We start from the raw sequence: 24,610 nt of genomic DNA on the forward strand, positions 1-24,610 counted from the left end.
ACTAACTGATCCGGGACAACCGAAAAGAGAACGAGGACGGAAGAGCAGAGAGGCGCGCGCAGCGTCTTTCACTTCACACACATTCTCGTTTCATTCCTGAGGGCTTACCAAGCGACCTAAGATGATCGCTGACTGCTATTCGGATCGGTTGCTTGATCACTCCGTTCTTTTTACGGTGATACGGTGCACGTATCTGCCGATGTGTTTCGCATTGTCAAACGCGAATCCACTTTTGTCGCTGTCGTTTTTTCCGCTCGAAGTTTCGAGAAAGGTGAAACAAAAGGTATCTTTCGCAAAAACTTTAATCTAAATTTTTTTTTTGTTTGGGAGAGATTACCTGTGTTAATTTATCGGCGTTCCGCTATTTTTGGAAGATCGACATCTTTATGAAATTTTGAGGAATGCTCCGTGCTCCGAAGTATCTGCAAATTTGCTCCGATTTGGGAGTCGCTCTATCTATCTGATCGACTCGTGGATCGAGCTAAATTATGAAAAAAGTAAGTCAAGTATGTTATTACAGAGACAGGAAGATATTATTATAATATAAATCATTTTAATTAAAATTCCTATTATATAATACGTGGTGCACAAAATTTTGGATTAATTGCAATAATGTCCTGCATGATATTTGACCCGGTTTAAAACACGTGAGTGCATTCACGCAATTCTCCAAGCGGATCTAAAACCTTTACCAGATCATCTGTCCGACATCTGGCAGCATTCTAGTCTGGATTGCCGAAAGACAGTTTTTAGGAGTGAAAAAATTCGTATCATCCGGTTTCGAGCAGCTTATTTAAGAGTGACTATAATAATGCTTGAAATACTTGTAAATTAAAATACCGGCTTTTACGCGAATCATATTTTTTTATAATGATTCGATCAATTTAACTCGGTGTGCCGATTATTTTTTATTATATCTCCATTTCGTATCTCTATTTCGATATGTCTGCGTGACATGTGATAATCTGCATATATTTTCTATACTTATCAGACAATTATCCTCCGTTTTTTTTTTTTTTTCAACAAATGACCAATTGGTTACGCTTGTTATTTACGACATTTAATAGCGTTTTCGAATGGAGCAAGATTGAATTGCTCTGAGAGCAATTAAATCCAATTTTCCATGAACATATATTCGACCGAAAATAAGTTTTGAATTTGATTAATATAAATAAGCATATCCCTAGTAACCCAAGACAGTGTTTATGACGTCATTAATCGCTCTCAGGGCGATCTCAAATTTACTTCATTCAAAAACGCTAAGCGTAGCATGATGTTTTATCGGCATTCCAGATAAGATTGCTTATGTCTTACAATAAGTAGTGATAAGCTCGATAATATTTAACGTAAGATCAATTAAATCATTATACCATTGACACATATCACATAATTTTCTCCATTCTCTCTTTTAATAGAAAAAGAGCGAATAACGATATCTTTTAAAAAATCTATATTTTTTTCTTGGTAAAATTTCTTGTGTGAAAAGGTGTGAATAGATTTGTGTCTAAAGAAGATAAAAATTTTCAACAGCAATTCTGAATGCTATACAATTGTTGACTATTTTTGTAATACGATTTTTATAAGAATAAATATGCATATCAAAGACGAGATATTGTCTGCATTGTAGTATGATTGCACTTGCGTTTCTCTTGTGCTATGACCGTAACATTGACCTAGAAAGTTAAATTGCCGCTTATTTCTTATTTCCTGTATCAAAGAAAAGAAAATCCGATGAATTAATAATGTAAACCAAAAATATAATGAAATAAAAAAGTTATAAAAAAAAAAAAAAAAAAAAAAAAAAGAGATATTTTGCAACACAATGTATGTCATTACGAAAATAATCAGTTAAATAAAAAAAAATATATATTATTTTGTCATGTATCTCTCAGGTATTTTTAATAACAATTACGCTATCTCTTATAATGCTACTAATTATGTATAAAATTAGTTTGAAAATTAATCTGAAAAAGCTACTACGATTAAATATCGATATCTGTTAGTATTTACTTCATCTCCTGTTCTAAGTAAATCAGGTTCGCATATCTGCATCGATGATTGCAGCCACCTATTTACATTTATTACTAACGATTAGCAATAAGCATCGTGCTCATTTCTTTGACATTTTATGATAAAACGTTATGCTAGATCTGAAATCTTTCCGACTATAAATATTTTTCCCCGTTTAATAACGGATAGCAATAATTAATTTACTTTAATTGTTTATAATTGTACAGTTGTGTCAATAATGCTTATGTCTTTGAAACATTTTGTAAATTTAAAAAATTTTTATATTATCATGATATATATAAATATATGAAAATTTAAATTATCTTATCGCGCGCGCATTGTGAAAATCTCTGAAGAGGAGGGAACGTTTCATTTTTGTCGATGTTATCTCATACATTTGTTATAACAAATTGATAATTTAATTATAATAGGCGTATGTTCCCATATCAATTACTTATTACATGTATTTATATTTAATCGATAAGAACAGAAAAGAAGAGAAAATATAGCATTTAAACTTTATATTATAATTTCGCAATAGTATACTCTTATGAAATAAAAAACTGTATAAAATAGTCCTGTTTCCTTTGCAGAATCAAATTTTTACAATCTGTACGATATTTTGCAAAGAAGTTCAATGCCCGCGGTGAACGAAGGAAAACGATGGCAGGATGTCGAATGCGGAGGATAATTTTAGTCGTTATCATTATGTGGGAAACGATTACAAACGCAAACAGTGCGAAAGTCGCGCAAATCATTGCAAATAAAGATGACAGGAAATCGTTGGAGCCGAATAAATACATTTATTCGTGGACAGGGCCAAACGCTTTGGCCAGGTCGGCCTTGGTAGAACGACAGGAAAGATTGCAGTATAATTGTGAGCTCGAAAATAACGAGGCAGATATCGATGAGTTAAACTCAGAATTATTCAGAAATATTCTTGTGGATGATTTGCACGAATTACTCTATTGCTATGTTCCCAAGGTGCTAAATTTATTGCCTTGTTTTTAATTAAGATTATCTGTAAGAATTTGTGAAAATAATAATACCGATTAAATCCGAGATTTTGCTTATTTAAGGAAAAATGTTAAAGTTATTTTTTCGTATGTGTATTCTGAAATGAAACAATTTTATCTTTCAGGTAGCTTGTACAAATTGGAAGCGCGTACTAATGATCGCGACTGGAAAATGGTCCGGTAATGATCCTTTAAAAATACCGGCCGATCAAGCTCATTCCCCGGGTACTTTTCAACGATTGAGCAATTACACGCTGCCCGAGATAGAGAAGAAATTGGCGACGTATGACAAGCTGATCGTCGTGCGACATCCGCTGGAAAGACTTTTATCAGCTTATCGAAATAAATTTGAGACTAAACACGAGAAAAGTGCAAAATATTTCCAGAGCCGTTTCGGCAAGAAAATCATTAAAGTAGAGAACAAGTTTTTTTTTTTTTAATCTAATGCGATTTTTTACAGTATATATCAATTAAGAGTATTACATATAAAAGTGAACAAACTGCGCGAATGTATGTAGAAATGCCCAAAAAATAATTTTACATTACGCAAGTTGCGTGAATCTATATGCAAAAAAATCTGGCATTATAAGAGAGCTAAATGCTTATTTCTTCAGAAATTTCATCATATTCAGAAATACCGTATAATTGCGAACTCCTAGAATATGATTATTTAGTTAATTGTACAGGCTGTCCCATTTTTATTGCATTAATCGTTAATGGCTGATTCTATACAAATAGCTTAATATCGAGGTATTAATGGTTTTTAACTATGTTAATAATATTTTTACTTATAGAAATACAGATCGAATGCCACCGAAGATTCTTTAAAGAACGGTGATGATGTGACGTTTCGCGAGTTTGTCGATTTCGTCACCGACGATTCCGAGAATGGAACTCGAAATGAACATTGGAGACCCATATACGAGTTGTGCCAACCATGTATAGTTAATTATAATCTCATAAGTAAATACGAGAGTTTGGTCGAAGATGCCACAGAAGTTCTCGAACGAATAGGCATCACGTCTATGAGGTAAGTACACGTGATAATAAAGTAATGAGAATAAAAAATTTTAAACGTCAGAGTCGCACATCTTACTGAAAAATAATTGTCTGTGCAGTTTTCCAGCTAAGCCATCAAGCAGCGAACCGACATCGAGAAAATTGGATAGATATTACTCTACTTTAAGTTACAAGCAGCTTCGTAAACTGGCAGATCTGTACAAATTAGACTTAAGATTGTTCGATTACTCCTTGGAGGGTGTGCTGGGATTTTCTTTGGCTTAAGTCGCCGGTATTAACAGAGACAGATGTACGTGATTTACAAGTTTACTGTCAGATCACTAATGCGTATTTAAAATCTACGTAATTTAAGCATACAAGACAGTTTTCTACATGCATTAAGATAAATAATTATTACTGCATTTTATAAGTATATATAAAGAGCTTTCTAAAATCTCAGATTTCAATTTTAACGATGGATTCAATTTTAATAAACGGATCTTTAATAGAATGGAGACATTTTTTTTTTTTTTTATATAAATGAAATGTTGTTGCTACCTCATATTATAACGATTGTACTATATAGAATTATATCTTAAATCAATAATTTATAAGAAAAAAATATATATATATATAAATTTTGCATGCACATCTTATTTTTACATTTTTAAAATGACTTTTTATATATATGTATTAAGATAACTTAGTATTATTGATATAGTCGAGCAATCAAAATTAAGATATGTAACAAATTCTGAGATATATAAAGATAAATAAGTAATTAAATAATTATAAATTGTTTTATAAGCTGTGAAACATAAGTTATACATGCAGTTTTGTGCCAAAAGAATTTAACGATAATTGAATTAAAGAGAATAAAAGAACCTGTGTTTTGCTTGTGCCAAGAGGGAATCACTATCGATTTCTTAAGTCGAGTTTCATAATAATCATAACATATGTCTCGCTATTTTTATATGTAATTTATACAACGAAATCTTATCTTAGAATATTCCCTATTTATATACGCATTTCCTAAATGCATAAAATGTTCGTATTACTATTTCTGTAATGTGTGCAGTGTGTCATATCGTATTTAAAGCTATTGCTTTGAACTCAGCCATATTTGCGTGCCTATTATACGTCGGAATATGTATTAAAATGTTTATTATAAAATTCTATGAGATTTTCTATTCAGAAAGTTTGCAAAGAGAAAAGAAACTATGTAGTTACTAATCAATTAATTATTTGTTTTAGATAAAAGTGTATATACATATAGTATATATAGCATTGTCAATAGTATAGTATGCGTTATGTATTCAGCAATAAATTAAATAATAAAAATTTTTTTTTGCTTATCGATCACTTATCTAATTATTAAGCAATTAAATAATTATCTCGGTTACTGATATTACAATTAGATCCATTCAATGAGTTAGAAAATAAAAATAATTAGTAATAATTTCTTGAGAAGAAGAGAGAGCGAGAGAGATACTAATACGATCCATAGAGAAGTTTAAATCTATTTTCGTGGATAACAATTTCTGTCGATTTTTAGAGTAGTCTAGTTTAATGAAAAATATGAATGAGAAATATAGGTACGTGTTTTTCACGAGGAAAACACATTACATAACGACCAGCTGGAGTTTATGTCGTACAAGTGTTCGTACATTGTTCGCATCGATATTGATGTCTAACTAAACGAGTTAAATTTAAACGGGAGCTCGTAAATGATGGACGGCCTTCTATATTGGCACACATCGGTTAAAGAGTGAAAGCTCTTAATCGCGCGCAACAGTTCTGGCAGTTCCTAGAGTCGAACGAGTTTTAGAATAACACGACGCATCTTGTAATTTCAAGTTATGCTTAATGGACCGAGGCATATTAATTACGCAACGATCTTGAACCTGTCAATACTTATCGCGTTTCGACGGTTATCCGGCGAGGGTCATTTTTGTCAGGAAATTACGTCCAATATTCACAATGCCTTAATATAACTCGAGGTATAGCGGAATTCGTTATGTGCTCCCCGAGAAATATTAGCCGATGGTGGGATCTCGTTTTCTACCAATCCTGAAGCAGAAAATGGTCGATGGAAGGTGCGAGACGGTACGCGCGAATGAGCGGGTGGGATTGGTGATGGTTCCTGGAGGAATTTCGGGATCACGGAGGGTCCGAGTGCGCGGATCCTGCGCCGCGTGATCTAGTCTATCATTGCACGTAAGACGGCGAGGAACGCATTTCTGAATTCGAGTTATCTCGAAAACAGAAAGTCAATAGTTTTGTGTTTTCATATATAATAATAACAATTACAATCAAAAATAAATTCTGAGCATCTATAGCGAAATTTCGCTCGAACGCTTGCAAATTGTGATAATTCAAGCATTCGTGAGTATCGTCGTTATTTCTCGAATAAACACCGATCAATTGCCCGCAATGAGATTAATAAAAATATTAATAGAAAATATTATAATATTACATATACAATTTAATTGTAAAATACTGGAAATTGGTTCAATATTTAAAAAAAAAGATAAAAATTAATTATTTTGCTTTAGCTTATATATAAACTTACGCAAAAAAAAAAAAAAAAAAAAAAAAAAATGATCGATTGATTCGTAATCTATATAGAATATGAGTAGCATAACTTTATCGGATAATAGTAAATATAGCGAGTAATGAATATAATATGCGACAATAGAGCGTGCTGTCTATACCAATCAAAAAATGCCACAAGCGGCCCACGAGACAAAGAACATATTGATGACCTACTTCATTCTTATTCTTCTATTAATTTCACTTTGGGTATTATACTCGGGATTATTCTTTTAATCACAGCAGACATTCCTCATTATGGTAAGTTATTATTAATGAATATGTTTAAATATTTATTTTATATGCTAATCACTTACTTATATCAAGTTTTTAGATTAAAATTTTTTTTTCTTTCATATAATTTTGATTCTAGTATAAATATTATAATATGGAATGGCTTCTGTTCCCTTTAAATGTATATATTAAAATTATTTGAATTATATATAGATATTTTTTCTCGTATTTTCATTTTCAAGATAAGTTCGTATATGTATATATAAAAAATCACATAAAACAAGATTACGGTATTGAAGATATTGTTACGTTGGTCATTGAAATCTCCGAACAGTAGACACAATTTCATTATTCATTGTAATTTGACCTTAATCCTATTCACCTTATGATCGTTTCCTGCGCTACGCGCTTTCATTATCGATTGATCACGATTGAATTATCAATAATATAAATTAAGAAAATATCTTGACTTGCACTTAATGATATCTTAAATATAATACATCGTATTTTAGGGCTGAAAACAGAGAAGACATGCGTGTCAAAAGGCGGATGCATTCAGAAAGAATCCAAGATGGACACTTCATTGGAAAAGCTTACTGGTTTTTACCATCACTTGTTATATTTTTTCTTGGTACCTGGAGATACATGTTTTACACAAATCTCTTTCAATCGTTTAATGGCCGATTTTTACGATGAGAATTATTAAAAAATATTTGAATAATTATTTAAGAATTATTTAAAAATATATCAGGAAATAGAAAGATTTTTATAGGCTTATTCTTTTCTATCATCTTGTATTTATTTTTTGCTGTTTTATCGTAGAAATCGGCCATTTACTAAAATTAAATGCTTATATGAATTATATCTTCTAACAATAAGAGATGATTAGCAATGAATATTTTTTTTTTATCTAAAGTTAAAACAATTTATTATCTTATTAGTATTTCTATATAAAATTTACAACATTGTCATTAAACTGTGTTCATTTGAGGTCAACGAAATAAATATATCAGTTACACGTGCGTTCATATCGGGTCCATCTCGTTCACTTTATTCGTTTGATTATGATATCACGTTTCTTTAAATTTGCTCGTAATACATCTTCAATGTATATAGGATCACAATATATAATACCATAAAATAAATCTCTTCGTTCGAAACGTCGGCTGCAATTTATTTTATGACTTATTTTGTCTCTCCAAAAATAATTTGCCACTACATACAGATTAGCTGCGATGTAACAGAACATAATTACGAAAAATGATTTTTGTTGCAAAATGCAACAAATACAGAATTTTATAGAAACGCGGAAGGTATGCGAAAGATACGTGGGCGTTTACTCCAAAAATAGTCGACGCTTCCAGCTCTCAAAGTTCGACCATACGTTCACGTAGAACTAAATCGGTATTTTCGACAGCATTCACGAAAATAGATGACGTGATTAGTACACATTTCAATGATGGGTTGCAATTAGCATGCGCTGCATTAACGAAAAGCTTTTAAATGTTGCATAAAGCAGAGATTTCTGAGATCGTATGACTTGAGTATCGAATTACTTGTTTGTTTTATTCGAAATTTCTGAAATATTCTTCACGATATAAATATCCACCTTCGCATCCACAAAGTATCTTCTCTTTTTCACACATCATCTTATTTAACAATTTTTATGTCTCATATATTCGTGAAATTAAGTATCAAGTTTACCGGCGTTTGACGTGTCTTTAGTTTTTATATCTTTTTTTTCCATTTCTTTCATTTCAATAGATCATCTTCCGTGATCTTCCGTGATCATATCGCAATATTTTATATCTACGTGTTGCTATTTTGAGCATATCGCTTATATTAATGCCAACATTAATAAACAGGTGCGTGCAGGTGTCGATGACGAACTATATATATTAAACGAAGTATATTTAACGAAAATTGATGCACGCAAATCACATAATACCATCGAGAAAAAATAAACCTAAAGGAGGATCAAAAATTATATAATAGTATAATTTATGGATCATATTTTTTTACACGACTTGGTTCTAAAGATTATCAGACATGATTATAGGAGACTCGTAGTAGTAGTAGTAGATCTTTTCACGGGCGTGGACTTAAATGTTACGGCAGCGCTCCAGTAACCGCTCGAAATAGATCTAATCGTTCCAGATTTGTGATGCTGACGATGCGGCATTCGTGCGGTCGGTGCGGTGTCCTGAAAAACGTCGGCGTAGCGGTGGTAATCATTTTTCACGCAATTATTTTTTCGATTACACGATTAGATATATAATATATAATTAACTAGTTGCGCAACATATATAGTTACATATATATATATATATATATATATATATATATATATATATATATACATAGTTCTCTATTTTACATTAACGTTAGGTACATTTTATTAATAAAATTTCTGATCGGTGATGATTATTTCGATTTTTTTTCTTTATAGTAAGAACGAAAAAATAATTTAATAAAGTAAAAAATTTCTACGGCGCTTATAAAACTGGCTCCTAAGCAAAGACTAAATATGCCACCCATGGATGCTGAAAAAAAAAAATTTAATTAAGACTTTAAAACAATTTATTATATGGCAATAGAAACAATTGTTTACCTAACAAATATAATTCATCGGCAATCGGTATTGTATTAATTTGCGTAAACATGTCAGTATTAAAATATACTCTTAAAACAGCTTGCGTCTTTGTAAGATTTGTGCTAGAATAAATAATACACGTACATATATATGTATAGAGAAAAAGAAAGAGAGATAAAGGAGAAAAAAAAATATTTCAAATAACACGTTTCTGGATTCATCATTTAATTGCAACTTACTAAATCGGCAGAATATTGAAATCATGAACACCATTTAGTAAAAGCGAGGAAGTTCGTGTTTCGTAATACACATTCTTGCATGAATTTCGACATTCGCACGTAAAATTTTTGTCGTTGGTATTATGAATGATTCGTATACGGTTTATGTTCGCGTTAAGGCATTCGAAATCTTGCCACTCGCAGATCTACAGAGGCATTAATATACAGATATATTAATATATTGGAAATACATATTGGAAAAGATTGATTTTTGAAAAATATTTTAAGTTTTACTCTTAAAGAATATTTATTCGCTATGGGCGCGTAATAATATGGCAAGCAATCACAGGCTTGTAGAACAGCCTTGATAGAGCAGCTAGTAAAACAGTTTAAATATCGATATGCAGGAAAATATTTCAACTTAGTTTCTTCGTCCGCGCAATGCGGAACCAATTCACCGCGTTTATTTCGATAGTAATATCCGGCGAGTTTTTCCTTTCTAATTGGAATTACAGCGATCTATGTATCAAATAAAATCACAAAGTGGTCAGTTATTATGAAACATATTGGAGAAATGTTTAATCATTTTTCTTTATAATGTCGCGTAAAAAAATTCACACATATTTGTAAAAATATTTAATTACCCGCAATTCTTGATTTGCTTGTAAAATTTGTCTAGTAGCTATGGGTCCGACAAAGTCCTGAGGATGATGAGTAAATACCTATTTTATAGACAAAAAAAATAATATATATATTATATACAATATATATATATATATATATATATATATCGATATATAATTAATATAATTTTGAATATATGCAATTGAAAACATATAAAAAGCTAATATCTATGTACGAATGGTTTTCGTAACTATAAATTATGCATTGTATAAAAATATAATTATTTTACATAATGCTTAAAAATATTAAAAACAAAAAAGTGTTAATTTTTTATACCAAAAGACCGATGGAATTTGTTGCAAATTCGATGGGTTTGTCTCCTATGCCATGGCTACTAACTATCAAATCTCGTTTTGCAACAGCAGTAAGACCGACTCTTGGCCCAAACAACACAGATCTGAGAAGATCAGTATACTTGTTGACTCTAGTTCGATTGAAACAAAGTTACTTACAAAGTGACACAATTATATCAATTTGAGTATAATTAAATAAACGTAATTACCTGCCGATTTGTATCTCATCTTCGAGAAGATAGTTAAAGGAACAACATATACCTGAATGAGTGTAAGATAATTTAAATAATTCGCTACAATTCTTTGCATCGCCGTCCCACCGACAGTACTCAAATAAGTCTTCGCAAGGTCGCAAAAGTTTTAAGAAATTTAATAATGTTATATCGTTTATTTTTAACAGTGCTTGCAAGTCTTTCAAATATTTCCTACCATTGGCAACATGTTCGTTCGCAAATGAAGGCCCATATCTGAGAAAATATAAAACTTTGTCATTAATTGTAAGTTTAGATATTACCAGTTTCTTCTTTTTTCAAGAATTGATAACATTTGTTTTTGTGTGCATTGTTAATGAAAGATATACATACTTGAGTAGGAACATCGCCGTTTTGTTATCCATCTTGGATGGCAACTGCAAACTTTGCAATACTTTTTCACGTCTTGCACGTAGTGGACATACTAATGGACAAACAGTAACAGCTGGGAAGGGGACCATAGCTATTGGGTTGTAAAACGATTGAATGACGGTGCGAGTTGGATTAGTACTGTAACGTATCCAGGTTTTCCAAAACATCCAACTTAAAACTAAGAGAAAGAAATGATTTATATCTGATGAATCTTAATATATATTAAATGTATTGTCGCACATTTATAATTAAAGTATAGAATATTTTATATAGTAAATAATAATTAGATCATTATATGGTAAGTAAAGCGTATATTTGTTATACCCACACGCGAAACTGCACATCATGATTAAAGTCCAGAAGACCTTGCCGAGGATAGTGGATTTTATTCCACGTAAGTTGCCAAAGTACTTCACGCCGTGCAGAGAACTGTCATACAGATATTCTAGCAGAAAGTGACGGGCAATTTGTTTTGTACTTTCTGTCGATTGATCGTCATACGATTCGATTTTAGAGCGATCGAATGATCTATCATTTATCTTCTTCATAACTTCTACTTGATCCACTATGATTCTATTCAATGCATGTCTTTTTGCCCGGGAAACGCTTAACAACATGATGCAGACACGCTTACTTCTTAATATTTTTTCGGTGATCACTGTTGTAGAATGTTTCGCTTAATACACCGACAATGTTTCTTCTACAATAAATTGCTTTATACTGTTGTTTGACCAGAATCATGTTGATTTTATCGCACCTAGAAAGTTATATTGCGATCAAACATGCAAACGTTGCGTGTCAAGGTTCACTTTATATTTTTTATGATGCTTTGCAAAATTAATCAAGTAATCGATGGAAAACCATTATGTTTTGTTATCAGATAAATACAGTATGTATTGTACCTTGAATGAATTTATTTTCTAATAATCATTGAAAGTATAAATCAATTTTATTATATTAAAAGAATTTGAAACGCAGAATAATATACGCGACAACATATGGTATTAATAATTTAAAAAGAAATGCTGAGTAGAGAATTAAAATATACAAATTCGTCAAAAAAATATTATTTCATTTTTATTTACAGAATTTCACGAAAACAATGAAACGGAATGCCTAATCTAGAGAAAACGCACACATACAAATAAATAAGCAATACGCAACCAAATATAAAAAGTTATCTATATACAGAATAGAAAATTAATTATCAAACATATAGCAAATATCACCGAATCGTGATCACGTTTGCTCTATACCATAGAGTGAATTCTTTTATTTAGCGCCTTAATGAATTTGCGTGCAAAATATTGTGACTATTTAACGATATCGTCATACTATTGTCAAAAATCTTGAAATAGAGCTAATTGATCTGGTGGTAAAGGTGGTTGGGAACGCCAATCGGTTTCAGGATAATCGTCGAAGCAGCTTGCATCACCTGGCGCTTTCACACGTGGCCTTATCGGAGGTGTCAAGGCTCTTTGTGGCACCTGTGAACATGGATCGATGCTTTAACTGCGATTTCCAAGATATCATAAAGGATAAAAACGCATATACGCATATGATAATATTTATAAATATTATTATAAATATTTTTCTCGTTTCTGTTATCTTTTATTTTATTTTATATTGCATTATGTGAATTTAATTAAATTTATGTAAAATTACCAGAGGCCACTCGACTAATTTGAACCATCGATGCCTTTTGACATCTTCAGCACCCTGCCTCATATTTCCCAATCTTTTCGTTCGGTCAGCGACCAGTAATTTCTTGATGAGATCTTTCGCGATGGGATCCATGTGTTTCGGCCATTCTATCCTACCACTCAGGATCTTTTCATAGATTCCGAAAGGATTGTCGTCAAAGAACGGCGGATATCCCGCCAACATTTCGTATATTAAAACACCCAACGCCCACCAGTCCACGGCTTTGTTGTGCCCTTTGCTTTGAATTATTTCCGGCGCCAAATATTCTGGCGTACCACACAAAGTCCATGTCCTAAAAATAGATGTGTTAAAAAATAGATATACATGGTCCCGATGTGTGATTTGAACTCTTTATGTACAAGAATTAATTGAAACTAAAAAGAGAATTAATATAAAAAGAGGAATATTAAATAAATATTACATAATACAATTTTTTGAATATTTAATACTATATAGAAATAGACAATTTTTATGTAGAAATATATATTATATTAGATAACATTTTAATATATAGGATATTAAAAATTATTTTAAATAAATAAAGTATATATACTTTTTTATTTTTGCATATATTTTTATCTTTATTCAAGAAGATTTTATCAATAAGTAAATTATTCATAGAAAGGTGAAGGAAGGCAATTAAGAGCTAGCGCGGTGATTTATGCGTGAATTTTATTATAATCAAATTAACATAAAGTAACGACTTAAATTTACTAATAAAAAGCATACGTTTCAGTTCTTTTTTCACCATTTTTAGCAAATTACAAATTAAATAAAAGAGAGAAGCCGAGCTGTCTTTTATTTAATTTGCGCTGAAGATGATCGAGAAAAAAGAACAGAAATGTACGCTTTCTATTATTAAATTTATCGCTACTTTATGTTAATATAATTTGATCATAATAAAATTTGCGCACAAATTACCGCGCTGGCTCTTAATTCCCTCATCTTTATGTGATACATTAATAAGAGTCTTTATTGTTTTATTTAAATTTTAAGTAGATTATTTTTCTGAAATATTCTTTTTTTTTTAATTGACTCACCTATCCGTAAGTTTTTTCGAGAAGCCGAAATCGGTGATTTTTAAGTGTCCTTGACTGTCTAGGAGAAGATTTTCAGGCTTAAGGTCTCTGTAAACTATGTGTTTACTGTGTAGATACTCCAGAGCACAAACTAATTCGGCCGCATAGAAGCAGCTCGTAGGTCCGGCGAATCTTCCGGCCGCCCTTAGGTAAGAAAAGAGTTCTCCGCCGGCAACGAACTCCAGTAGCATGTACACCCTGGCTTCATCTCTGCCATTCCATAGCCTGAAAAGACGATAAATCTGAAAACAAGGCGACAAGCTCGGTTGTTAGGCGAGTAAAATCTCGACTTTCGCTCCTCTGATTGAAAAAGCGTTTTCTCTCGCGAGCATATCGATTTCTCTCGCCTCTATCCAACTGTTTAATCGCGACTCGGTACAAACTAGTCAATCAGCATTTGTATGTGTCGCTCTCTCTAGTCCTGACCACGCTTTAACAATCTCCGCGTAAATAATTTCCTTGACCGACAAATGCATTACTTTCTTTATTCCTTTGAATATGATTAGATCGCATTCTTTTGAAATCGGGGAATGATTACGGATTCTTTTAAAATAATGTATTTTTTATATGTTTAATAATGATAACAAATATAATACTTACATGTTAACAATAAAAGGATGTTTAACTTCTTTCAAGATTGTGATTTCATTGCGCAAATGTTCGACTTGCTTTAATCTGATCACGTCGACCATGGAGAGGATTTTCAGAGCGAGAGGTGTTCCATGATGCCTGCAGAGAACCACTCTGCCGAATGTGCCTGTGCCTGGAAATTATATCAAAACTTGTAGATTATTATTAATTGGGATTTGCGCGCAAACTTATATTCATATCTATAAATCAAAACCTGATGACCTTATATAATAATAATCTTTATTATCGTGAATTAAATATGTAAAATGTTATGTTACGTTAACGCTCTTATTTGACGCAAAATCTTTTTTGTTAACGGATTATATTTTCTCGTCGATATAATAGAATAAAATGACATGCGGTACAACAGGATTTCACGAATAACAAGTGTACTTGCTATTGTGAAATCTCATTTACTACAATCGATCATTGAAATGACCGTTAATTGCCAAGGCTCTCGACGTTCTTTTAATCTTAATGTGCATGCGCTCTGTTTGTAATGTACTTTCCCAGGAATGCAGATGACTCGGTTGTTCCAGTTAACGTACCGTGACCAATTAGCGCGCGCACAAATGAGCCCTAGCTAAATTAGACCCTGATCTAAAATTTTATCGTCATATTGCAGCGTCTCTCGCAAGATTTAGCATGTTTATGCGCATATTTATTCTGAAAGAGAGCAGTTTGTATCGAGCAGTGACGAAATTGGCTGCGTAGCAAGAGCGGCGCGATACATACACGTCGTCTACCTACAGCTCGGAACAGGTGTCAACGAAATGCTTCCGGTGATGGCGTAGTCGCTTTAAATAATCGCGCGACGGACACAAATTTAGGTATAACGTCGCATGAATAGTCACGAATAAAAATTGCCCGAGCGATACAGAAGACTAGAAGTCGTTTGAAAGATAAAGGAAAAAAAAAAGAATTTTTAGAAATTAAAGTTTCTTATTTAGAGACGCTCATACATTATAATTTATCTCACGAATAACATCTGAGACTAAAATTAAAAAAAAAAAGAAAAAAAAAGAGAGAATTTCGTACAAACGTAAGATACACATATACATATAGTTTGATCTGCAATTTTCCGACCACTCTCCCACATAATTCCGACTTCAACAAGCAGTTAAATATACACTGGATACTCTCTCACTCTCCGGTGTCCCATTTCCTTACTTCGAAAACGATACGCTTTATTCCTTTTCGCTTGTTTATCATAAACTTGTGATTCAAAATATTATTTTTTATTTATATTAATTTGATTATATTGTATCTTTGTCATTATTTATATTTATATAATTTCTTATCGATAATTTTTTGTACCGCTAAGTAAAACAATTCTTTTAATTTGTAGTTTTATATAAGAATTTTTACACACATAATCTTTTATAAGATAAGTATATATTTAAAAACTAATATAAAGCATTAGATATTGGAAATGATTTATTCCGAGCAATATTACTACTTTATAAAATATTTTTACATATTATACACACAGATGAGAATTGTTATTAAATAAACATTATAACAATTGTATCTATAAGAAAGCATATTTTCTATTCTTTTTTTAGTTAGGGTGACATATTTCGGACTTACCGATAGTCTTGATGATTTCCAAATCGTCAATGTCATATCGCGGCGGATCCTCTTGAGATCCCTCATCATCGGATGTAGTATCTCCCGACATCATTTACGGAGTACTGTCGAGCCGAGCGTCGTCAGAGAAAGTTTCTGATTTATTTCTCCCTCGACACGTGGAAAGAAGAAAGGAAACCCCGGTTCAACGTTCCACACTGTGATATTCTTAGACCACAAATCGACGACGATCCGCTCTCATATCTGTTTTTCGTGACCTCTGCTCGTAACGCGCTCGTGGTTCTCGAAGTAGCTTTGTTAATTTTCAATGCAACGCGGGTGCATAAATTAAAATGAATAAAAATTACCAGATACTTTGATTGTCTTTAAAAATATATAGCGTTTCCTGAATACTGTAAACACTCTTGAAAAATATCTTTAACGCGGTCGGTATTATTTTCAAGAAGTGCTACCGTAAAATATTACTCGAAAGTGAGTTGATACAAACGTTCCTGTCAACGATCCTCCGTCTCTCTACCTCTCACTCGGAGTGATGAAAATGTATGCGCGTTGATTTTTCATAAGTGTCATTTACCAGCGGCAAATGCATAGCGCAGTAAAACGCATATTTGAATACGAATAGTATACGAGTTTGCTTTCTATGTTTTCAAACACGGCAATGTGTTCAACAATTTTATCAGCGGAAAGGGAGAGAAAGAAAGATAGAGGGGAGAAGGGTGGAAGAAAAAAGAGGAAGATGCAGTCTCTCCGATTAAATATTCTAGAAATATATGAATTGCAAATGCAAATGTTGTTGCGGTTCCTGCTCAGGGATATCGCACGTGTGTGGTATTTGCAATCAGAACGGCAGCAATCACCGTTCACTCTTATTCACGTATCCTCATAGATACATACTTCACAAATTCGTTAAATAAGCTGTCATTCTTGGTTTTAAATTCAACGCGACTCACTCTACACAATTCTGGATTTTTTAAAATTTTCCGTGATTCAGAAATAACACATTAGTTAACTTTGACATATAACAGCTGAGCTCCGCACGTGCGTAATTGTCAGTTAAATCGTATGCCCAGAAATGTCAAACTGCACTAACACCAATGCGATCTCTAGCAGCAAGCGCCTCGATCACAACATATGCAGCAGCAAAATTATTTTTTATCGTTTCTCTATGCCATTCATCAAATTAATCGATTGAATGATATTGATTTCAAACTTTGATTAAAAGATAATTATTATGTTATTCTTGGATCCTGCGCAACATGCGGTTCGGGTGCCAACCAGAACTAAACTGGTCACCGAGGGATCTCAAAAGGCTGTCTATCCTTCTGTTGCCCCCTCTCTTTCCTTTGACCCCCCATCCCCTATTCGCTCCCACTTCGCGCGAACTCTCACTGAACATCGCATCTATATCACGTAGCCGAAGAGATTTATAGGAATCGTGATCGATGCCGGAAGATCGGCGCAAAATGTATAGACCTCTTCGAGACAGAAGCGAAAGACTATAGCCGATAAAAGCCAGTGCAAAAATACGAATCGTTCGTTCTAAATTATGATCGGTCTGGTTTTGGCACACGTCAATGTAAGTATACGCTTGCGTGTGTCAACCCCCACAAATACGAGGACAGCTTTGGTCAAAGTTTATTCTGAAAATCTCGAGATTAATTGCAACCATCTTTTCTCCAAGCGAATGAGTCCGATACGCCTAAAATTTATTTTATGAATCATTGAACGCGATTATCGTGACTCAGAATTTTTAACGGTACTCATCGAAAGGAAAGATGATGCCTTCAAAAGAGTTGACACGTGCAGGTCTCTTACATGTTTCTCACTGAGATATATACATATAGCGACGATTTAAAAATTTTCTGTGAATGTCAAAATCATCATGGATCATCATGGACATCCTGAAGCATCCTCGTCGTCGTGCTGTTTCGTAAATCGATTATATATCGCTGGCTGTTGAAAAACGGTCGGAGCAGATTTGCTGACGATCGAGCGATTCCTTCGACTTATTTTTGAATTTGGCGATCGTCCAGATGCATTTTGCCACCGACGCTCGACGTCGCGATGACTGACGATACCTATTGGGCCCCACTACCAGCGAGCCCTCATAAATCGCAGCTTTTATATTTATCGCTATGCGCTCTCGATCCGCGAACGCGTTGAAAGCACGTTCGTTGATCATATCGAAGAAAAATACATCATTATCGGCGAGAGCAAGGAGAATAATATTTAACAATTTCGTTGATTCGAGGTCGTGAAAAAATATCAGAATGCATAATATGCAGTAAATTACTGTCACGAGTCCATGACTATATCCTTTCGTAACTGATATTTGGCGTTTCGTGATGTTGTGTTTAACGTCAACATCTGTGCGATTATGTAACAAAATAATACAGCGTAAAGCTGGAAACGCGAGCTCTGTTACTGATATTGCATCAGCTTTCTTAATAAATTATTGGCTTACACTTGTTTTGGTCACACACAGCAGAACGCGATTGAATACTTATTTAATTATTTTGTCGACGCTTCTCTGCCTAATAAAGTTTGAAAAGCGCTGTTGCGTGCCGATCCTGTATCGCTGTGTTTCAATATTTGTTCCATAGTACGCGGTATGATTACACAGACCAAACTAAAAATAATAGTTTCCCGGAAACTCCATCGTGTGCGATATCATTCAATGCCAAGACGAGAGAATATAAGCTTTAATAATTACATATACTGGCTTCGTACGAGCATATTCTGAAATAGCCTGTAATTATGAGACAACAATACTCAGTATCCTTACGAATGGAATAAGCAAATGTATATGGAATTATGTAAATGTTTAAATCATTGATTACTTAATGAAATGCAACAATACTACGGTTACATAGCCTACCGATTTAGAAAGATAAACCGACATTTGCTGCACAACAAGTGCATATTTATAAAGAAAATGCACTTGGAAAAAAGCGTCTAATGTCAAGATGAAGAAACTGATATTCAGGGGGTTACAAACTATTTTTTAGAATCGTGTCGTTAACTTAGATTGGGAACATCAGTACTGAATGGCTGCCGTCATATATCAGTTAGTAGCGATGTTTATGCTAACTCGAAAAACAAATGTGTTCACGAGTTTCGCCGGTCTGATGCTTTTAACGTCACTTTGTAGACGAATGAAACGTTGAAATCATCGCGATCAATATATTTGTTCCGAAGTTTTGATTTTAATCGTAAATCAATATTAGCATTCGCGGTGATCGAAGATCGATAACCCGTAAAACCGCGAACAAAACATACGTTACCAGAGAAATATAGAGTTTGACTGTCAGTATTCTTATTACAGATCTAATTTACTGATTGTAATATATGTAAATGTTTACTTCAAAAATCGAAAATTTAAATTTATGTCGAAAAATATAGAAGTTTATTTTTTAAATATCTATTTACTTTTTTAAAGATTTTACAAGAAACAAGTATCAAGTTTTCATTATTTGCTTCATCTATCAAAATTCCCACATCTCGTTGTGTTTTTCGTGAAAAAATCTTAGTTTCTTTTAAATTTTGTATAAAATAAATTTTGTAAAATTTTTTAATGTAAAACACTTTATCCCTCTTCGATTTTTCAAAAAATTCATTAGCCTGATTTTTGAATTCATTTATCAATTGCGTTATTGAACATAAATGACAATGGTTCTCGTGCTACGAACATTACGTTTTCTCTTGTTTAGAACGAAATACGTTTAGTATATGACGATGTCAAACCGCAGAAAATGTCGGTATCTATCTTCCACGGACAGCGAGTCTAGGAAGTCGTTGGTCAGCATGATGTCAGCGTTGCCCACGATTTCTGGATGTAGATCAAATTCGTGTGGGTATCTACAAAACAAAAGAATATACACGTCGCTCAAGAATACGTTATTGCAAAATTGCCTCATTGCCGTACCATTGTTAATTCTCTGACTATCTTTGCCATACGTGTACGCTTAAGCATCCAATTTTCTGAATGTTGCATCCGCTGATGTGTCATTGATTAATGTGCTTCGTTAGGTTTGACGTCTCCGACAACTTCATTATTCCTTTCTTTGTGAAGCTACGATAGTAAAGACTATGGAAACGAAGAACTTTGTAGGCATGCTTCGTGCCTGCTTCATGCTTTTCTCGATAGTTACGAAGCCGACATTTTCCACAGCCTAACAATGATTAGCATGAGTCATCGACCTACCTTGTACTGGTATATACGGTACTTATATGTAAATCTACGCATAAATTACTTATTAACCGTCAATGTAATGTGAAATATGACATAATGATTCGACTAATTTTCATTCCTAAGTTATTTATTCAGAATTACAAGACGGTTTTTAATAGATTTGATGAATAGTAATAATTTTTATTTGCACATAATTGAAGAAATTTTTACTAAAAGAATGAGATTTACATCTTTCTTACGTTCATGTAAAGTTCGTGTCGCGAGCTATATCCCTGACACTCGTCGAATATTTATGTACGTGTATGTCGTGATGTGAGAGCTTATAAACACACACATACACATACATTTAAAAGAGAGACAGGCGAAAAATATACACGTGCGTGTAGCTAATCGGAGGTTCCCAGGGAGCATGAAGGTTTCGCTCCGTGTTTTCGTGCTTCTACAAGCGATCCCACGGCGACTTCCGGTTCCGCGCCTCGACTTATCCACTTCCCGTTGCTACGACAATTTTCCGCGAGTATCACGCAGAGGCGCTAAAAAAAAAAATAATAATAATGTTGCTGTTATGTGCACGCACAGGTCACGGTTCGTTTTCTTTATGCAAGAAATCCAATGTTTCAGAATTTTATCATTCATAATTAATTACGCACGCTGCATTAATTATACATTAATCTCGGTGAAATCTCTCGCATCGTTATAAATTATGAATGAATGTAAAGTTTTCGCGATAAAGGAGTACAAGCGGATAAAAATATCTCAACACTTGTTTATTTAAAAAAAAATTCGTTATAGATATTAACATGGAAAAATGTGAACGACCGAAAGATTTAACGCAGAAATGAGACGTTACGCGTTTTTCTTTCCAGCCCGTTTATATCGTGCTCAACATGGCACAGGTGCTTACCTGGCGAGTCAGGATGCAGCCAGGCCTGTCCGTTCGTCTGACCGTCGTGCAACTCAACCTGAAACCGGAAGCGCCGCTTTCTGGCCTGGTGCCCACGAACAATGAGATCGAGAGAGATTCCTGGGAGGACGTGAACACGATCGAACTACGAGGTGTTTTATCGACAGCGAAGATCGAAAATATTCATTTCTCCGGCTGGAAACATACGAATTGAAACTTCACGTCCAGTTGCATAAATCGTGCTTAGAACATTGCGTGTATCGCTACTTCCTGTATTGTTTAAAACTAAAAAGATATCAGATGAATTTCGTTATCTTATACTTACTTAAATTTCTTTTATATCGTAGATGTTAAGAATTTTCGCTAGCGTTAGAATGTATTTCTCAGTTAATTCGTAAGAGTGGCACACGCTTGCAGATACACCTGACAAGAAAATAATTTTTAGAAAAATAGTTGATAAAGTGTGGTTACCGATATTTTCGTAAGCACGACAAATAGACATATTGTGCAAAGCGGCACGGAGACAATGGAGAAAATCTTTTCACGGCCAGTATCGTCACGTGGCGCGCGTACGTGCAGCAACAGGTGTGACGCAACAGGTAATCAAATGCCGGTATTACGATTTCTTCTTTGTCAAATCCATTGGCTATTTTTCGTGCTTTTTTGAGAATCGATGCGAAACTTATCGGCTATCCTTTTTATTATTTAGAAAACAAACACCGCGTATTTTTAAATTTCTCCTTCTACGATTATAAATTGATCTAATATACTTTCTCTAAAGAAAATATAATGATTATAATCAAAGTTATAAAACATGAAAAAAGAACAATGCGTTTTTGATAAGTTAATCATGAATATGCAAATAATTTTACAACGTGACGGAATAACTCAAAGTAAATTTTATACGAAAATTTTCTTTACGTACATATTACCTTATTCTCGTGATCGATTCCGCATAAGCAGAGAGCGCGAAGAAACTTTCGTAGAGCTGTCGTTGCTTTGTCCGCAAAAGATGACGAAGAGTATGCGCATTTACTTGCCTTAGTCGCGCGACAGGTGGTGTGCGACATGACTTAAGTCTCGTCGCGAATCTGCCTAAGGACCTTGACGCGGTCTTTTTTTTTCCACCGGACATTTTCTTCTTCTACCCGTTCGTTTCCGTTTGGTCCTGTCTTCCCTCCGTTACGCTTCTCTCTTTGTCCCGTCGTCGTCCTCGTCGTTGTCGTCGTCGTCGTCGTCGTCGTCGCTACGGGCATTTCGCTCGACAAATGTGCCTCTCCGTGACTATCATCCGCGACGCTTTGCGGTATGTTCTTGCACAGGAGGAGGTCGTTGCTCGTTGCCAAGCGGCTTGCCACGTGTACGGACGGCGCTTCCGCAACTCGTGAAAAGTACAGGAAATAGGGGCGCGCGAGGCTGCTGGTCGTAATAATTGCGTTACGAGAAATTTTAGCTTAGCAAATTTATTACATCTGAATGCTGATTATTCTAAAAACAAGAGCATGTAAAAAATTTCAAGTCAAGACTTTGAAAATAAAAAGACTTGAGACACAGTTTGCATCTCTCGAAGATTAACTTGGAAAAATTAACGGATTATTACATCGCAACTTATATTGTAAAGAAATAGTTTTGGTAAATCTGATTAAATATACTGTTAATAATAATATTATCATAAAAATTTACTTATTGTCTCAGAAATGATTTATAAATAACATTTTATGAATATCTTATATATTAAGCAAAAAGAGCAAGAAATAAGATATTCTTGCCTCATGTGATTGGTAAGATCTATGATGGAGCGAAGGACGTTGAAGCGATAGTCGAGAATGAGTTGTTCGATTCTCCAATATACATACGTGTTTGACGTTTATAAACCGATAGCGGGCGTCGGTGGACGTTTTGGTGCCGTGGATACGCGTGCAGAAGAAAATGATTTCCTGGGCTTATCGCGTCGTGAGGCCGAACGCTGTGTATGACACGGGAGCTCCACGGGCTTGTTGCTTAAAATTCCCCGTGAATTCTTCCAGTGCCATTTACAGAATCCAAGCCAATAGACAAGCTAGGGAAATTGTACGAGATATTTTTCATCTCGGGTGCGTTCTTCCGCTGAAGCCTTGATAAAGAAAACTTTGAAAAATAATGATCGATGTGTCAGTAAACTTGGAGAGAGACGGCAAGTTTCTTTAGATGCACACGCACGATCGATAAAAGTCGTTTGTACCATTGAAACTTCGTTGCGAGACCTGTTATATTTTCTAAATATTGAGAGCTGTCCTCTATCGTACAGCTATTGTCGATTCGATGTCGCATTGAAAGAATAAATCGAGGTGAAAAAATGTAGCGGCATAATAAAGACGGTTGAACGATTGAACGTTGAACGATTGTAACGAAGTGATATAGAACGGATTATTAATCTCACGAAATTCAATTACGACAACGTAAATGGATTTTGGTATCGGTAGTCCGATAGCCAGAGTATACTTTGAAAATTTCGAATGATAAATCAAAGGATTCTAAAACGAAATCAATTTGATTTGTCTTCGCGAAGGAGCACAGGACTCGAAAAAAAATATAGTCAGAGGAAACGAAGAAACGAAATTCTCGGAGGCAGTTCATAGTTCGTCGATTGCTCCTTTCCCCTTTCTTGTTCTTCCGTCATGGATCGATGACTCTTCCCGGAAGCCGTGTCTAGATCTCGTCATGATTTGTTCTTCAGGCGTTCTCCACGCTCGTCCTTCAAACTCTCGTCTCAGATCCGTCTTTCTTTCTTTATTTCTACTTGCTTCTCGATTTGCTCGCTCTCACCCACGAAATCGTTCCCACCGATTCTCTTCAGGTTCGATCAGCATCGCGCTGTCGAGTTCTCCATGCTGGCCTCCTGTCCTCTTCGTCTTTCCATAGGCTATAATCTAGTGAAACATCCATCTATCTTTCTCTCTCTTATTTTCCTCTCTCTCTTTTTATTCTTCATTTTTCTAGTTATTTCTACAATGTATCAGAAATTATCTCTTTCAATTATAGATTTGCTAATACACTTGAAATCCATTCTTTCTTATAAATGAAAATGTTTCGCTAGCCGTAAACAATTTTAAATATTCTGTAATTTAAAAACAATATACTTTTCATACAATCTGTATTTTTTGTTGTTGCCTATTTTGTTATTGCGTTATCAAATATTAATGTTTTACTTCGCGATATATAAACAAAATAGAAATGACAATTTTCCCCTATCATTGTTTAAAACAATCG

At 33.9% G+C, this 24,610-nt stretch overlaps 3 protein-coding genes and 2 long non-coding RNA genes across 8 annotated transcripts; 2 read left to right on the forward strand and 3 right to left on the reverse strand.

Moving 5' to 3' along the window:
* Nucleotides 1-121: 121 nt before the first annotated feature.
* Nucleotides 122-4,531, forward strand: LOC138938241 (carbohydrate sulfotransferase 11). The gene is made up of 6 exons (XM_070305080.1): nt 122-283; nt 375-497; nt 2,604-2,994; nt 3,152-3,439; nt 3,821-4,056; nt 4,145-4,531. Exons 3-6 carry the CDS (start codon nt 2,674-2,676, stop codon nt 4,308-4,310), a joined length of 1,011 nt encoding a protein of 336 aa, XP_070161181.1. The 5' UTR covers nt 122-283; nt 375-497; nt 2,604-2,673; the 3' UTR covers nt 4,311-4,531.
* Nucleotides 4,532-6,210: 1,679 nt separating this feature from the next.
* LOC138938296 (uncharacterized) lies at nt 6,211-8,010 on the forward strand. Its single transcript, XR_011447678.1, has 3 exons — nt 6,211-6,410; nt 6,724-6,878; nt 7,364-8,010. It is a non-coding gene; the product is annotated as an uncharacterized lncRNA (long non-coding RNA).
* LOC138938295 (sodium channel protein Nach) lies at nt 7,793-12,021 on the reverse strand. Of its 3 annotated transcripts, none has more exons than XM_070305160.1 (9): nt 11,591-12,021; nt 11,224-11,440; nt 10,849-11,106; nt 10,623-10,770; nt 10,307-10,384; nt 9,957-10,181; nt 9,684-9,868; nt 9,463-9,566; nt 8,916-9,054 (listed from the first exon to the last, which is right to left on the reverse strand). In XM_070305160.1, exons 1-9 carry the CDS (start codon nt 11,877-11,879, stop codon nt 8,996-8,998), a joined length of 1,563 nt encoding a protein of 520 aa, XP_070161261.1. In that variant the 5' UTR covers nt 11,880-12,021; the 3' UTR covers nt 8,916-8,995. The 3 variants fall into 3 exon arrangements, with proteins under 3 accessions (XP_070161262.1, XP_070161261.1, XP_070161260.1); XM_070305159.1 differs by lacking the exon at nt 8,916-9,054 and adding an exon at nt 9,202-9,394; XM_070305161.1 differs by lacking the exons at nt 9,463-9,566; nt 9,684-9,868; nt 9,957-10,181 and having other exon boundaries at nt 7,793-9,054.
* A 292-nt stretch (nt 12,022-12,313) lies between these two features.
* Nucleotides 12,314-17,550, reverse strand: Pka-c3 (Protein kinase, cAMP-dependent, catalytic subunit 3). Of its 2 annotated transcripts, none has more exons than XM_070304960.1 (5): nt 16,266-17,550; nt 14,646-14,808; nt 14,007-14,270; nt 12,928-13,258; nt 12,314-12,749 (listed from the first exon to the last, which is right to left on the reverse strand). In XM_070304960.1, the coding sequence occupies exons 1-5, from the start codon at nt 16,357-16,359 to the stop codon at nt 12,603-12,605; spliced, it is 999 nt and encodes a 332-aa protein (XP_070161061.1). In that variant the 5' UTR covers nt 16,360-17,550; the 3' UTR covers nt 12,314-12,602. The 2 variants fall into 2 exon arrangements, with proteins under 2 accessions (XP_070161061.1, XP_070161062.1); XM_070304961.1 differs by lacking the exon at nt 16,266-17,550 and adding an exon at nt 15,224-15,367.
* A 2,318-nt stretch (nt 17,551-19,868) lies between these two features.
* On the reverse strand, nt 19,869-24,273 carry LOC138938170 (uncharacterized). The gene is made up of 7 exons (XR_011447651.1): nt 23,218-24,273; nt 22,294-22,777; nt 21,687-21,784; nt 21,362-21,556; nt 20,697-20,990; nt 20,191-20,437; nt 19,869-20,123 (listed from the first exon to the last, which is right to left on the reverse strand). It is a non-coding gene; the product is annotated as an uncharacterized lncRNA (long non-coding RNA).
* Between the last annotated feature and the right edge of the window lie 337 nt (nt 24,274-24,610).

Source organism: Polyergus mexicanus, unplaced genomic scaffold, assembly GCF_030449975.1.
Source record: "Polyergus mexicanus isolate NDT 795.1 unplaced genomic scaffold, iyPolMexi1.0 SCAF_12, whole genome shotgun sequence".
Taxonomy (NCBI): domain Eukaryota; kingdom Metazoa; phylum Arthropoda; class Insecta; order Hymenoptera; family Formicidae; genus Polyergus; species Polyergus mexicanus.

Bases quoted from the DNA above. Each gene is read 5' to 3' on its own strand.
- Pka-c3 (XM_070304960.1), bottom strand. From the start codon at position 16,359: ATGATGTCGGGAGATACTACATCCGATGATGAGGGATCTCAAGAGGAT. The intron at 14,271-14,645 runs GTAAGTATTATA...TCGTCTTTTCAG, and splicing joins CATCCTTTTATTGTTAACAT to GCTATGGAATGGCAGAGATG. The intron at 13,259-14,006 runs GTGAGTCAATTA...ATCTATTTTTAG, and splicing joins TCGAAAAAACTTACGGATAG to GACATGGACTTTGTGTGGTA.
- LOC138938295 (XM_070305159.1), bottom strand. From the start codon at position 11,879: ATGTTGTTAAGCGTTTCCCGGGCAAAAAGACATGCATTGAATAGAATC. The intron at 10,182-10,306 runs GTAATTAAATAT...TTTGATACATAG, and splicing joins AAGCAAATCAAGAATTGCGG to ATCGCTGTAATTCCAATTAG. The intron at 9,395-9,462 runs GTAAACAATTGT...TTTTTTTTTCAG, and splicing joins CGATGAATTATATTTGTTAG to CATCCATGGGTGGCATATTT.
- LOC138938241 (XM_070305080.1), top strand. From the start codon at position 2,674: ATGGCAGGATGTCGAATGCGGAGGATAATTTTAGTCGTTATCATTATG. The intron at 3,440-3,820 runs GTAGAGAACAAG...TTTTACTTATAG, and splicing joins TCGGCAAGAAAATCATTAAA to AAATACAGATCGAATGCCAC. The intron at 4,057-4,144 runs GTAAGTACACGT...TTGTCTGTGCAG, and splicing joins ATAGGCATCACGTCTATGAG to TTTTCCAGCTAAGCCATCAA.